Raw genomic sequence first — 15,796 nt, 5'->3', positions numbered from 1 at the left:
GCTATTCAGAGAATACGACAGGACATTTGCATTCAGGTTGTTTACTCTTGTCCCAAACACTTTCCCAACATACAAATTGTTGATCTAACTGTCGGTTAATCAACCTGCCTTAGGTGTATAATTAGACTCCTATATATTGCTGGGTAATTACAGGGTATGCCTTGTTTATTTATATTTATTGGAGACATTTTGACGCTTTAATTTAGTAATCCATTTGACCCCGATTAACACAAGACACTTGAGATCAAAAGAAGTTTAAATTATCAATTTAATTACAAATTAAATACGAATATAGCTTAAAAAAATAGATTTTATATGGAATAAAAAATTGTAGCATAAATAACTAGTAAACTTGTTAATCTTAAATGTATATTTTATATTGAATATATTAAAAAGAAATTTAAATTCTAAGCATGAAAAAACCTTAAAAAACAAATAATTTTATCAAGCATAAGGCTTAATATCTATAATTTGTTTTAGACTTAGTCTTAACTTTTCAGTTTCCATCGAACATCGAAAAGGACAAGCTGAGAACCGATTTAGAATTCTGAGTATTTATAAAACTCTTTGTCCTGACTCACTAACTGACTTACGAAATCACTGACTAATCATTGCACAGCCCAAACCATACGACCTAGAAGGCTGTAATTTTCACACAACATAGCTGAGACGGAGTTTTGAAATTCGAATTGCAAGATGATCATAATCTATAAAATTCTTTCATTGTGAGTTGAATATTTATTGTGAATAAATTGTATAAATCTGTGTCAGATATTATTTTTTTTACAATAACTCTTAATCTATATTTTAGCTATATTTTCTCAATACGTTTATATATGGTATTTTCTCTAGGTGTAGCATATAGTATTTTAATTGATAACAGTGCGTGAAGCATTGCGTGAGAGTATGTCGAGATATTTCTCTTATGTATAGTATAGTAGGTATTATCACAACAGACCCAATTTGTCCAGGAAACTGCACATTATGCAACGCCGCGTCGCTGTCCAAGTTTCCGCATCCGTATCTGAATATCGTACAATAGCAATAAAAATAACAATAACAACAGCAAAATAATACAACAAGAACATGCAACCGAAAATATATTTCGGAATTACTTAGGCAACAACACAACTTGTCGGATACGCACTTAAAGTATCTTTTGTTTGCATCTTTGCAGTAGCATTTCATTTAATTAAGTTTGATACATGAAAACAGTAAATTAACAGAATAAAGAAAGTTGAAATTAGAGTCTATATAAGTCGAAACATTTTGAACAGATTGCGGTTTGTTCTTTTTTTTTTTTGGTTGGTGTATAAGACTTTGTAATCCGATTTATCTGGTCGCTGGGTTTATCGTCAACACTCAGATGCTTTGGCACAGCTTTTGTACATACACAGATACAAATACACACTGCCATACAGTTAGTCCAGAAAGTGTTTTGACATATTCAAAAAATTCCACAATTAAAATTAATGGATTTTTATTTAATTTCTTATTTTATTATTCTTGACAATGGTTTTTAGAATAATAAAAAAAATAGACAAATAATTTTCCGCAAATTTATCTATTTTTTTAAATAAAAAATTTGTGAGTTTATTATTTTGCGAAATCACTTTTTTTACCAACTGTACACTTAGGTGTTTTTTGCCGGAAATGAATAAAGGTCCAGGCAATTGGAGAATTGAAGTTCTTGATGCTGCAGTTGCTGCTCTTATTGTTGTCGCTTTTGTTGTTTTTGTCACTCTCCTGCCAAACAATACAAATAAGCATTTGTAGAACTATAACCTACCCCAAGTTTTTACACAGTGCGCAATGCAAACTTGCCAATTTAGTAGGATTAACTTAAATGTATGGATTTAAGCTAATTAAATCATTAAAATGTCCATTAATTACATACGTTTTTTAGTCTGTTTAACTCTTGAGTTATAGTTTAATTTATCGTTTAGTTCTAAATACGACACTTTAATCGAAACGGGTCAAAATTGAAATGCAGCGCCAACCGTTCCGCTCGTTACGAATGCTGCGAACCAACTAAATTGGCTGCCGGCAAACGAAAAACGAACGAACTGCGAACCAGGAATCGGGAATCGTGAAACGGGAACAACGAACTTCGTGTGCTTCGGCGTCGGACCGTCGTTTTACAGTGGAGCGAAAGCAATGTTAATTCCCTGAAAGTTATACATTGCACAGTTGTGAAAAATTATAAAAAAATAATAATGAATAAGTAAATTGCAGATACTATTCTATTTTTAAAAGAACTATCCAAGTTATATTTTTTAGATAAAAAAAAATTCCTATCAGATAATTAAATTAACAGGACAGTTTTTTGCTAGGACAGTTTTGACTAGGACCAAAGTACAAAGTAAAATTAAGATTTTATTACCTCTGCATATTTTCGAAAATAAAGTTTAAGAAGTTTTAATTTCTTTTAAAATATTTTTATTGGTTCATAAATATGTATATGATATATGGTATATAGTACACAAAGAAATTGACAATTCTGTAATACATAAATATTTGTATAAATTCACAAGTCACAAATATAAACAGTATATAAGCATTTGTAAATGTGTTTTTAATATTAGTAGACTGTACCCAAAATTCAATAAGTGGGCATAACATTCGTTTTAAGTACATTTTATTGTCATTGCTTTCGATTTCAGACCTCAGAGTGTCTATCTAAGCGCTACAAGTACAAATGCCGCTATTCAGCTTGATCAGAGAAGCATATATAATATATATTAAATATTCATATATATATATCAATTATTTATGTACGTCTTTATATGGTATATAGGTATATATATATGTTTTTATGCTATATATGGTATGTTGGGCTTACATTGATTAAAGTAGCAAGTTTAAAAAAACTTGATAGCTATTTCAACTCTTGTATTAACTAGATTAAAAAGCAATAATTTAGTCGAGATTCTACAGGTATGTATATCTTTTGTCAATTCAGCTCTCTTAGGATTTAGAGACCCGGCTTGGTTTTATCCACACTGGCGACGCTTGCTGTGCTCTCCGCCTCGGAGGATAATGGACTGGGACTTCTAAAGCCAGACTCCGATGGTATGGGACTGGTATTCCCACTGTGGCTCACGCTGGTGGTTGTGTTGGTGGGAAGCTCCTGCAATATAAATGAATATAGTTTAAGTAATTTTTAGAATATTTTTTAGACCCTGTGCTTAAAAAGTTGTCAATCCTTAGGATTAATTAGGGACATAAATACTTAGGGACATGGATACTACGAAAAATACATTTGTTGAAATTTTAGAGCATGTCTGAAATAATCGTTCCATAACTATACTGAAATTCTTAGACTATATATGGATAGTTAGGAAGGGCTACTCAGAGTCGGGCTGACTCGACTAGATGCAGTTGCAGGGTCACTAACCTCATCGGCTTCGGTTGTGGTGGTCACCGCCTCTGGGAAGCACTCCTGGGGTGCATCCTTGGACTTCTCGGCCCAGCTCTTGAGGTACTCGACCACATCCGAGTGACAGAAGTTCTCGGCCTCGTCCACGGGCAGGTTGCCCCAGCGATCCTTGGGATTGTGCGGCACATGGCACTGTTCCAGCAGGAACTTGACGCACTCCAAGTGACCCTCGGATGCGGCCAGATGGAGGGCAGTGCGCCCGTCGTAATCGGCCAGGGTGATGTCCATGCCGGAGAGACGATGACGACGAAGGGCCGTAACATCCCCGCTGGCTGCCGAGAACAGCAGATTGACAATGGAGAGACCCTTGGTCTCGTAACGATGCTTGCGAGGATCCTTCTTGTTGGACAGATGCTTCAGGTTGTCATAGCGATGGAAATTGAACCTGCTGACCAGCTCATCACAGAACTGCAGACCGCGCACCGTGTTGCCCAGTGTATCCAGCGGTGGCGACCACGCAAAGATGCCCATCACATTGGGAATGACCAGCATCATGCCACCACTGACTCCCGTCTTCGCAGGCAGTCCCACCTTGAAGGCAAACTGACCCGAGTAGTCGTAGGTGCCGCACGAATGCATTATGGACAGCACATCCCGGATGACCTCCGGCCGGAAGACCTTCTCCTCGGTGGTGGGACAGATGCCACCGTTGGCCAGACTGGCGGCTATCACAGACATTGCCTCGCAATTGGTTTCCATGGAGCAGCACTGGAAATAATAGTCCATCACCTCCTTCAGATTTGTGCGCTTCGGAAAACATTTGTTCTCTCGCATGTAGAAACCCAGAGCGTAATTCCGATCCGCAGCCTCGCGTTCCGAGAGAAACACGGCATTATTGAAGCTTATGTACTCTCCGCCGGACAGACGCTTGAACCAGGACATGGTGTAGTCGAAGATCTCCGCCGAAGTCATGTCCGGCTTCACCAGTGCGTTCATCAGCGAGCACGTCAATATGGCGCCGGCATTTATCATTGGATTGTGCGGCTTCTCTGTGGAAGAGCAAAGGTTCCTTTTATTAAATATATCTTTTATCTATTTATCCTAATTTTAATTTAAAATATAATTATCAATAAACGACTTTATTTTATAAACTACTATGTAAGTGTTTAATCTCAATTTATCTTATTTACTTTTAACTTTAACTTTCGTAAGAGCAGAGCCCTGTATTAAATTTTTGACTGATTGTTGCAATGGTATAAATAGTTAGCCGACTAAAACCAATTTCGGTCAGGACGCATAAAACAAAGGAAATTTAATCAGTTGCAAGTTTGATCTTCAGAAAAAACAACAATTTTCATACTAATCTTTAATTTCCGACCGATCGTTCCGACCTAATTTGGTCGGGATGTATAAATCCAACCCAGAAACAAATTCTGTCAATTTTTTTGAAATAACTCAAAAGACAAAGAAGTTGTTCATACTAAAACTTGGTATACGACCGATCGTTTCTAGGGCAGCTAGATGAGCCTATGTACCAAATTCAAAGCCTCTAGCTCTTAAAGTCTCAGAGATCAGCGCGTTTAAGCAGACGGACAGGAGTTAAGTATTGAAAATTTCTAATTTCGATTAAAATTAGAATTCGGATAGTTCTAGTTATTAGTTCGTGGGAACAAGTTAACTCACTGTTCTGGTCCAGGACAAGTTCATTGAAATTGCGGCCACTCGGCTCCTGTCCGACAAAGGAATGCACTACCTTGGGACCCAGTTTCTCCAGGGCAATGGCATAGGTCAAGGGTTTGCTGCAACTCTGCAGGGTAAAGGGTTCGTCCACATCGCCAATGGAGAAACGTTGTCCGTCCACGGTGCAGACGCTCACACCCCATAAATTGGGACTATAACGAGCCAGTTGGGGAATGTAATCGGCCAATTTGCCAGAGGTATTCGCCTTGCAGTTGGCATAAATCTCCTCAATGTCCTTGGTAAAACTGGAAAAGTCCGGGATCACAAATTGTTGACGGAATGCCTTTGCAATCAGCACAATATTCGGAGAAACGACACTGCGAAGAAAGGAAAAAGTACTTTAGAATTTGAAGAGAATTGCATAGGTAAAAGGAATCACGATATATTTATTAAAAATATTGAAAAATATAATTTTGTCTTTTTTTTTGTGATTTCTTATTGTACAGGTATGTATAGAAACTCACGCTTTGAAGGTTTCCCGATTCAAATGCTGTGTCTCTGCAGAGGATCCTGTCTCATAGTTGTTCAGCTTGTGCACCTTCTTCAGGTTGTCCATTAATTCTCGCACTCTGGGATCTGTGCGCCGGATGCCCGTGGTCTTCAGTCCGGCCAGGAATTTGCCCATTGATATGAGTCCGGTCTCCTCGCTGGCGAACATGTCAAAGAGCACATCTTCGGCATTTCGTTGCTCCTGCTCCCGATGACTGCAAAAAAAAACAATGCCAAGAACTTAATAAAATTACAAAACTCAAATATTTGGCATACATTTTCAAAGTACGCTAATTAATTGGGGAACTTTGCGAATTTTTAGCATGCGTATGTGGAAAAAGCAACACAAAATACTAAAAATAATATTTAAAAAAATCGATTAATACCATACAATACAAGCTCAACTATTAAAATGTCATAAATTCGATTCAGATGGAGGTGGTAATTGGAGAATAATCATATAATCTATATAATGAAACTTATTTTGGATGAACTCGTGTCTAAAAATAAACATACACGTTTCTTCAATCTTCAGTTGCTGTGGAAGATGTCTGTGTGTCAAATGAATCAAATCAATCACAATCTGAGATTTAATTCATTGTCAATTAAATATTTTTGCCAAATTTCAATCAATTTCAATTGGGGATTTTCGATTTAAAGGCAGGGTTTGATACCAGTGCTGCCAGCTCAGCTAGATTTATCATACTTTTAAATGATTTTGAAATAAAAAAAATTATATAGATCTATTTAAACTTGGCCTTGCTTTTAAAATAATTTTTTTTGAGTACATAATATAAGTTTTCTTCAAATTTAACTTATTTCCAAAATTTTAAGTTCTGGCAACACTGTTAGAGGTATAGTTGTTTTTTTAATGTACAACTACTATCTACTTTTGTATAAAAAAAAAGGAAACACATAAGTTACCGAAACATTTGAATTAATTTACTCACGACCTTAGGTTTTTTTTTTAAATGTTAAATATTTTCTTTAAATCTATTTAATGTGTGTAAATTTTTGCAACACTGAGAAAGGTAAGTTGGTTTTTGGGTTCTACTTTTATTACAAAAAAAAGAAAAAGCATAAAATATCGAAACAATTTAATTAATTTACTCACGGCCTTATCGAATAGTTGCGTCGCTGATTTCTAAGGGAATAAAATGTACAATATAAACACACATATAATTGTTGATTAATAGACAAATTACACACATTTTCATTTCCATATGTCGTGTAATAAACGGAAAAATCAACGCAATTTCAGAGTCATAAATTGTTTGAAGGAAGGTGTGTCTGTCTGTCAATGTGTATTATCTTTTACCTATTTATAGGTCAACTCGCTCATAAATCTTAAATCATAAATCTCATTTAGTATATAGCGGTTGCACATCTGACTAATTTTACCTGATTATGGCAGATATAGTGCGTACTATTGTGCCACGGCGATTTTGCAGGGAAATTCCCTCAATGATTTCCTCAATCATGGCGGCTGTCTCAGTTGTTTCTTGCTCTTTGCCACGCCTATAGTTCTCCTCCCGTTCCTTTGCCTCGCCATCTTCGCTTTGGCGTTTCAATTCCTCAGATAGCACCATGGCGTATGCGTAATATTTTGAATATTACTAATTCTCTTGAACCTCTGAAGCTGACTCTGACTCTATTGCTCAACTGTTGCAAGCTTAATGAAAATCAACGTTCATCAAACCGGCAATTTATACATTATCCAAATGTGTGACTTTTTATGGCTGTTACGATATGAAGAAAAAGGAGGGTGAAGAGAGCAGAGAGAGGAGGAGAGAGGGGCAGACAGACAGACTGACACTGGGCGGGGCAGTGCGAAAAGGCGTTAATTTCTAAATCATGTTATTGCCAATAAAATAAATTAATTAACTCCCCTTTCTATACGATTTCGAGCGTGTAAACACATGAGGATATTTGTATTTGTAAGTATTACACACGTTCCATTATAAAACAACTAAGAACGCTACAGTAGAAGTGCTCGACTCTTAGATGCCCAGTACTTTTAACTTGACAGCATTCATAATTGAAACAGAAATTTTAATAATCAAAAAAATGTACATAAAAATATTGAAATCAATTTAAAAATAAAGAAAAAAACCAAAATATAATTAAGATTGTCGACAGTCCAACTATATCACAGCTGTTTTATAAACCAATCGAGATTTTATCAAAAAAGGAGCATTGTCGCCAAATTTCGTTGCTCTAACTCTTATAATCTTTGAGATTCAGATCTTCATACCTGGGAACGCCATCATGAAAATTGTTAATTCTAATTAATTCTAAAAACTAAATAATTGTGATTATATTATGATTCTTAAAAATATTTTTTGTTATAATTTTTAGTAACCCTACAAAAATCTGACGTAATCATTATTTTTATCTACAAATTTAATTATCTCTCATAATCATTACTTAAACATATCTTGATTTACGATTTCTGGTCGATATAGTCAGATATTTTAAGAAAGCGAATAGCCTTTGTACCCTTTGGGTGCTGGGTTAATCATCCATTGTCAGCATTGTCTGCCTGGTCAAAGGTGCGAATTTATAGCTCTTAATATGTGACTGTTGCCTAGAGGCACCTATATATTTTTTCTTTTGTCCGATAAGAATTCACGTCACGCGGTTGAGGTTCAGTTTAAGAATGTGCCCTATCAGTAGCAGGGGCTCGTCTTTTATCTTTTCTATTTGATTGTTGAGTCACTTGAAACTTTCCTTTGCATTTACCTGATATACTTGGTTATCACTTTAATGAAGGTCGCCTTTTGGCTCTTGGTGCAAATGCCCGCCACCATTTCACCGATGATTTCAGCATCAATTAAGTCCGCATCATCCTGCACTCGATCCGCATTTGAATTGGATTGAGATTCCAGCTCATCTGCCTCAACTTTGGCTGCATTTTGTTTGACCAGCTCAATTAATTCCTCACCCGTCATCGACTTTAAATCATCGAGTATCTTTTGCCGTATGCTGTCCTTGAACTCAGCTGCCTCCTCCGGAGTATAACCATCGAGTGGCAAAGGCGCCTTTTCCGTTGCATATTGCAACAAACTCAAACTACGTTCTCCCATTTATTGTGTTTGAATATTTTAAATTTTAGCCAAAATTTGCACTGCTCTAAACACACATCGATGTCGATGCCGATGCCGAAATGAGCGAAACATCAATGGGACAACAGTTTTATAGTTGGCAGAAAAGCATATGAGTACATATCAGTATGAGTTTGAGTATGAATATGAGTACCATCTACATTCAATGAGTGAAGTCGATTTGATTTGATATGAGTTGAGCGAATTTCGATTTTATCTTCATTTAATAAACCTATGTTAATTTATTTTTATGCCCGTCAATTAGCGAATATACGCATGATGTCGATCCCCATAAAGAATATTTCAATAGGACCGCAAATGAAGAGCCCATATCGACGGTAACAAATTCCAATTCTCAATATTTTTATAAGATTTATTGAAAATAAACGAATAAAAAACAATATTTTACACAAGGATATGCAAAAACGAAGAATAAAATTAAAGAAACACAAATTAAAAATGAAAGAAAAAAGCAACAAATATGAATTTCAATTAACTAAAAGCTAATATAAACTATGGATGGACTCTGGATGAATTTAATATTTTTAAACACTAAAATACTATTTTTCTTGTCAATAAAATCGAATGATTTCCTAATTAATTGTCTGTGTGCTTTGTGGTCCTAATTTGCTTCCCCTTATTTTAGAATTCTTAAAAATAGAATTTGTCAAAATTAGGGAGACTAGTCTAGCATAGCCGTTACCCCATAAAACATACATACAGGGTATCTTAAGTCTGGTGTCCTTGCTTAGGACAGACAGAAAAAGAACAGAGTGAAAACAATAACAGATTCAATGTTTTTCTGGTTTTTGGCATGCATCCCAAATTTACAACAACAACAAAAAAGACACAAATTTGCAAATGTGCAAGGTAAATATTTTTGCATTTTAAATGTGAATATGAATTTGAATAACAAGATTGCAATACTTTCGAAAAAAAAATACCAATTTCTTTGTTAATTCGCTAATTGTGCGAGTCAACATTAACGATACCAGATCATTCAAATACAAATACTAATAATCGGTTTTAAATATAGCATTGTCAACCCGAGCAAGTTCTATAATTGGAGACTTTGTTTGGGTTACAGTTGGTGACCAGCACCAGTTCTAAAGTGGATTATAACTTGGTATTTGTATTACATTTCTAGATTTTCTATTGATCCAATTCATTTGAGCTACGTGGCTTGTGTTTATTGCAATTGGGGGAGTTGCGTTAACTACACTGATAAAAAATATCTATTTAGAAATATTCTTATTAACACGATTCTACCGGTGCGGTTGTGGTAAAGTTGCTAGGTCAAAATGTTGTCCAACTTTCAACTGTCATAACTTGATCAAAACTGAATAGATTTTCAAAGGGAATGTCATTGGATCATGATTTTGTCTCTTAATTTATTCTGTACTCAATTTAAGTTCATTTAGAAAATTTAATTATTTTCGACAAAGATTCGATTTGGATGGTAAGGGTCCCCCCTTTGAAATTTTAAAAATTCAAAATTTAAAATCTCAAGTTTTCACTTTTAATCAACTCCTTATATCGTAATTAGTATAAAACAACACTTTAAATTTGATTCGGAGACACAATTTTCGTACAATTTTTTATTAACACTTTTAGACAAAAATCTTCATTGTGGATCTTTCATTTTTATCAGTGCAGATGCCAAAAATTAACTTAAATATTTTACGAAATTTCTTGTTAATTTCTTGACTATAATTCAAGATCAAATAAATTTAAAAAAAATTATTGGAGTGGAAAACTAAAATATTAGAACTATTCAAATATTCCTACTTTTCTTCTCATTTATTTTTAAGAGTTTGAACAAAAATCTTAGTTGTAAATCTGTCTTTTCTATCAGTGCAGGTGCCAAATGATAACTTAAATATTTTGCGACACTTCTTGTTAATTACTTAACTATAATTAGTGAGCGTTGAGTTGCATTCGTGTTGGTTTAAGTGTTAGTGTGCCGTTGTGCATTATTTTGTGTATCTTAAAGATACAAAGATACTTGATGTACTTACAGTTTGGCATTCTCCTCGCAGGGTTTGGGTCCGGAGCTTGTGTCATAAAAGGATAATTTGCGATTGGCAAAAACCAAATTCAATAACGGTGGCGTTCGTAGTTTCTTCTGGAATGTGAAAGAATTCAGTTAGTTTTTTGAGCACGTTTTGAAAATGCAATGCAAATAATTAATTGTATTTCACACGTACAAACATTTGAATACGTTGCGACCTCTGACAGCATCGAATATAAAATGAGCTTTACCAACTCAATAATAACTACTTTATATAGGTTATAAGACGACTGTATTATGTGTTATTTACCTGTATGAGATTGATAACTATGCTTATAGTACGCATAACTAAAACCAAGTGGTACTCCAAATAAAACTTTACAAGTAGCCTCAAATTTTCAAAACTTTCCAAACTGTTTAATACAGGCAATAGTTGAGAAACTAATCTCTAGGCTTGCTAGCATAAAAAAATATGTTAAGGAGCTTCTTTTTTATTTTTTATATTTACTTTAACTTATAGAACCAAACGAAGTTAAGAGAATTTATTAAATTTCAAAAATAGAAATTGGGCTGGTTACTTAAATTTTTTTCTTAAGTTACTAAGAATTTATCTATAGATAAATTTTTAACTAGACTTTTTTTCTGGAAGAGATTTAATCAATTAAAGGTTTCTGAAGCTTTCATATCGCATTCATTTATAGACATTTGAAGCTAGATAAAAGGATTCGAACATCGATTGAATTAAACTGAATTTGAGTATAGCCATATCTCTTATCCTTATCGAAAGTGAACTCATTCTCGTGACCACATAAAAAGTATTACCTATTTATCTAATTAAGTTCGTCATTGGGTTAAATAGATTGCACCTTCGAAACGGCATTGGAGTAAATTGAACACCTGGCGGGAGATATTGGATTACCTCAATTATCCCATGACATCAGGCGGGGCAGATGTCTATTTGCCTCTATTTCCCCCACTTCCCTCCCAAGGGGGTGCCTGACAACAGTGGGAGTTCAATTTGTTAATTGATTGCTTAAATAATTGGAAAGAGATTTCAGTTTAAACGAAAAATGGAGAGCTTAAACTGATGGTCTACATATTAGACTCTAAAACTCAACACGTGTTATTTGCATTTGAACTTTGGGCTAAATTTGACGACTCTCTTGGGCAAACAAAATCATGTGAATGCCAAATAACAACATAAATAAATTTGTGGCTTTGACTACACTGATACAATTAAATATTTGTATAATTAAATATTTGACCATTTATAAATTTAATTTTTTTTCTGTATATATGTATATAAAACTCTTTGTCCTGACTGAATGACTCACTGCATCATTGCACAGGCCACACATAAGACCTAGGGGGTTGAATTTTCCACACAACATATCTGAGACAATCTTATGTGATATATTTTTTAGGTTTCAATTCCACTCTAAAATCAAACATCTTAATATTAATATTTATTTTCCTAAAGTAAAAACAGTTGAATCAAAATGTAACTAGTAAGTAGTACATTCTTTTTTTCCTTTTTGTGAATTCAATGTATTTGAAATATTTGTTTTCCACTTCAAACTGAACTTAAAAAATTTAAATATAATTATTATTTTTATTTTGACGTTGTTTTTGCGCAGATTTGCTCAGAGTGACAGCTTTCACAAATGAAAGCAAAAGTATTTGCACGAATTTTGACGCACGAAATGCAAATATACAATTGTTTTTTAAATATGTAATAACCAAAAATAAAAAATAAGCGCACACACATATACAACTACTCATACGTATATATTGTTTTGCTCATAAATTGCATCTGTTTACGTATTTCTTGTTTTTTGCTCACAACAACATCTCAAAGTCAACAACAACAACAATTCAACAACGGCACCCATGTGATCTCCACCTCTCTCTCTCTCTCTCTCGCTATGGTCTGTGTGTGTGTGTGTGTGAGGGGCTTGTTTAGTATCCAAAAATTTAATAGTGGTATATGTGAAGTGTGTTTGTGTGTGAGTATTTGCGTACCTAAGAACTAAGAATATACAGTATTTTCTTCCCTAGCAACGAAAACGTTTTAAAGCCAGGTGGTAAAAGTTAGCGATGGTTCTCTTGAGGATTATTTAACAATTTGTTAGAAATAAATAAAAGTAAATATTTGTTTAAAATTTAATATCATTTGAATATAATATAATTTGAGTAATTATATTGCTGAAATATTTCTCAAATTAACGTAAACCTTTGAGCTCCAGGTGAAAAAGTAAACAGTTTGTTAAAAAAATAAAAAATAAAAGTTTGTCACATATGTATTACATTCTTCCCTACTTCTGATTTTATGAAAGATCTGGAACTTTTTTATAAACATATTTTGATATGTTTTAGGGACAATTTAAAAAATTCCAAATAAACTTATCTATAACTAAATTTCTGTGCATTTAGTTAATCAACAAATTACACTAGCTCATTATCATTATGATTATTATTTGTTTCCGAATTGATAAACCTTTTTGGAATTTATTTAATATTTTTTTCAGCTGATTTAAAATAATCGTTCTAAAATTTTATCATCTCTTTTTTTTTATTTAAAGTCATTAAACCACAATCAAGAATTTATATCTATAATATGACATTATGATTTTGGCATAATTATTTGCTCATGATTTTAAATAAAATAACTAGAAATTTATTTATTTAAATATAATATATATCGCAAATCTAGAATAATTCGATAGTGTCATCACTAACAGAAATTCGCTAATTTCTTTGAGAGCAAAGCGGAACGAATCGTCTGTATGTATATACAGTTGAAGTTGAATGTATTCATGGATAGGTTCACGTTCGTTGGGATTTCTTTTCTTTTTTGTGACATTTTTCTCGTGACTTTGGCGTGTTTAGAATAAATGTGTTAATATATGTATGTATGAATCAGCGATATGTATTAGTATTCGTATTAGAGCAAAATAATCGGTATCAGTTCGTATAACGATTCCATTCACAAATCCATTTCAATGTCTCGGTCAATAAATTCTTATCTGAGCATCTGACGGTTATTTATTGGGGGCAGTGTAATTACCATTGTAAACATAAAGGAAATGACTGTCAATCCGTTAAATGGAATCATATATACATAGATATAGTAGCTTGCACCTCAATCTCGCCTAGTAATTCATAAAATAATTAGACGTCATGATTTTCCAGTAGTCACGCTTTAACTAACCAGTTGATAAGATAACAAAAGTTCGACTATTTGCTATGATATCAACTTATTTTTGGGCACGTAACTTTTCGTTGGATTTAATTACATAGTTATCTAATAAAAACCAAAGCGAATATCTTCATCAGATAAGAACCCAGTAAATTTTTTCTAGTCTGGCGAAATAAATATATAAAGCACATTTCTAATGTAATATATTCCAGAAGTCGAGTAAACATTTCTATAACTGATAAATGTATTTCGTCTTAAATCGCAAAATGCGTCTGGTTCTATTTTAAGAATTTGAGAATTTGTTGGTGTTATAACACATGTGAAAAGTGTTTTTTATGCCATTTATAACGAAAGTGTGCACAGCATTATTAATCAGGGATTGCTTAAAGAGTAGAGTTTTACAATTCATAACAGATATCTGGATAAATAGAAACTTCTTAAAAATACTATATTAAGATGGGGTATCCTAAAAACAGGAAAAACTTCTATATTCCCATTATTATCATTAATATGAACTGTATATTAAATAAAAATTTATTTAAATCAAAAAACAAGAGTTTTATTTTTAATTTTTTGATAAAAATCAGGAAAATAATTGTGAGGTATTCTAGAAACAGGATAGTCTTCTTCTCATATCATTAAAATAAATTAGATATTTATCAAAAAATAAAACCAATTTAAATAAGTGTTACACCAGGATTCTTAAATAAATTGTTTATTATTATTTTATTTTATAGTTTGTCGTTATATTTGTAATCGTTAAGGGCGCTGTTCTTAATTCTTATGTAAAAATCGATAATATTATGATGCAAAATATTCGTGTGTTTGTTTTTGAGGTGGTTGTTGGGTTTCGGGTGTTGAGAATTGGATGGAAGGCGAATTTCAGAGTACAGAAATCAGCTGTGATTTGGGCGGTGAAGTTAACTCACCTCAGATGAAATTTTCTGTTGAACCTGTTTGCCCGTATGCCCAAATTTGGCACGTTTCAACAGATCCTCCTCACTGTAGACATCGACATTGATTTTGTTGGTATTTGGGGTATTATTGGGATTGGCATTGGCATCTTCCAGGTCCAAGGATGTGGCTGTTGCCTTTCCCCGTGGCAGCAACAGCGCAATTCGAGAATTTCCCTTTAGAAAACGCAGATTTAGATTTGCCAGAGTTGGAACACCTTTAAACATTATCACAAATTAACGAATTCACTAAATTTCAGTTTCGGACTTGGGATGACGTAGTTACTCTGCTTTCTTCCACCAAAATTAAACTGTCAATCTTTTCCTTTTTTTTTTGTAACTGCTACTTAATGTGGCTTTAAGTATCGTGTTTTATTTTCGCTGATTTTTGTGCGTGGCTCACGTTTTCTTACTTTCTGCACATGCGTTCTCTTTCACTACTCACAAGGTACTGACCGAACCGACCGACAGACCGAACCAAACCGACCGAATGTTGTGCTAAACTCATAATCTGCTCAGCACGCCGGTTGCGACAACAACAACCGCAACAACAACAACAACATTGCCATTGCCAACAGCAACAACAACTACAGTTGAGACTTCTTTCAGTTTTGCGTGGCAATGTTTGAATTGTGAGTAAGCAACCTGCCCGGCAACGGAAACACGAACTTGACGAGAGAAGCACCGAGAATTCCGCATTATTATTAGACCCTGTAACAGAAATGTGCAAAGAGTCGACGAAAAATAATTTATTTATGAAATAATATATGAAAAAAATTAAATTTTTGAGATATGAATAAAATGATTCTTAAATATAAACCAAAAATTCGTAATCTATAAATTTGGTAATTTCTTAGTGTCCTACTTTTCCAAAATTGACTTTTTATGAAATAAAGTACAAGGTCTTTCGCAAACGAGTTT

The 15,796-nt window shown here is 33.8% G+C and overlaps 1 protein-coding gene across 9 annotated transcripts; it reads right to left on the bottom strand.

The window, feature by feature from the left end:
* Positions 1-2,621: 2,621 nt before the first annotated feature.
* LOC117783276 (glutaminase kidney isoform, mitochondrial) lies at positions 2,622-15,396 on the bottom strand. Of its 9 annotated transcripts, none has more exons than XM_034620588.1 (7): positions 14,852-15,395; positions 10,731-10,837; positions 6,723-6,752; positions 5,584-5,823; positions 5,063-5,436; positions 3,398-4,428; positions 2,622-3,130 (listed from the first exon to the last, which is right to left on the bottom strand). In XM_034620588.1, exons 1-7 carry the CDS (start codon positions 15,101-15,103, stop codon positions 2,975-2,977), a joined length of 2,190 nt encoding a protein of 729 aa, XP_034476479.1. In that variant the 5' UTR covers positions 15,104-15,395; the 3' UTR covers positions 2,622-2,974. The 9 variants fall into 9 exon arrangements, with proteins under 9 accessions (XP_034476479.1, XP_034476485.1, XP_034476481.1 ...); XM_034620594.1 differs by lacking the exon at positions 14,852-15,395 and adding an exon at positions 11,034-11,084; XM_034620590.1 differs by lacking the exon at positions 6,723-6,752.
* Between the last annotated feature and the right edge of the window lie 400 nt (positions 15,397-15,796).

This window comes from Drosophila innubila (genome assembly GCF_004354385.1).
Source record: "Drosophila innubila isolate TH190305 chromosome 2R unlocalized genomic scaffold, UK_Dinn_1.0 1_C_2R, whole genome shotgun sequence".
Lineage (NCBI taxonomy): Eukaryota > Metazoa > Arthropoda > Insecta > Diptera > Drosophilidae > Drosophila > Drosophila innubila.
The sequence above is the reverse complement of the archived record's forward strand: the minus strand, read 5'-3'. Positions and strand labels throughout refer to the sequence as shown.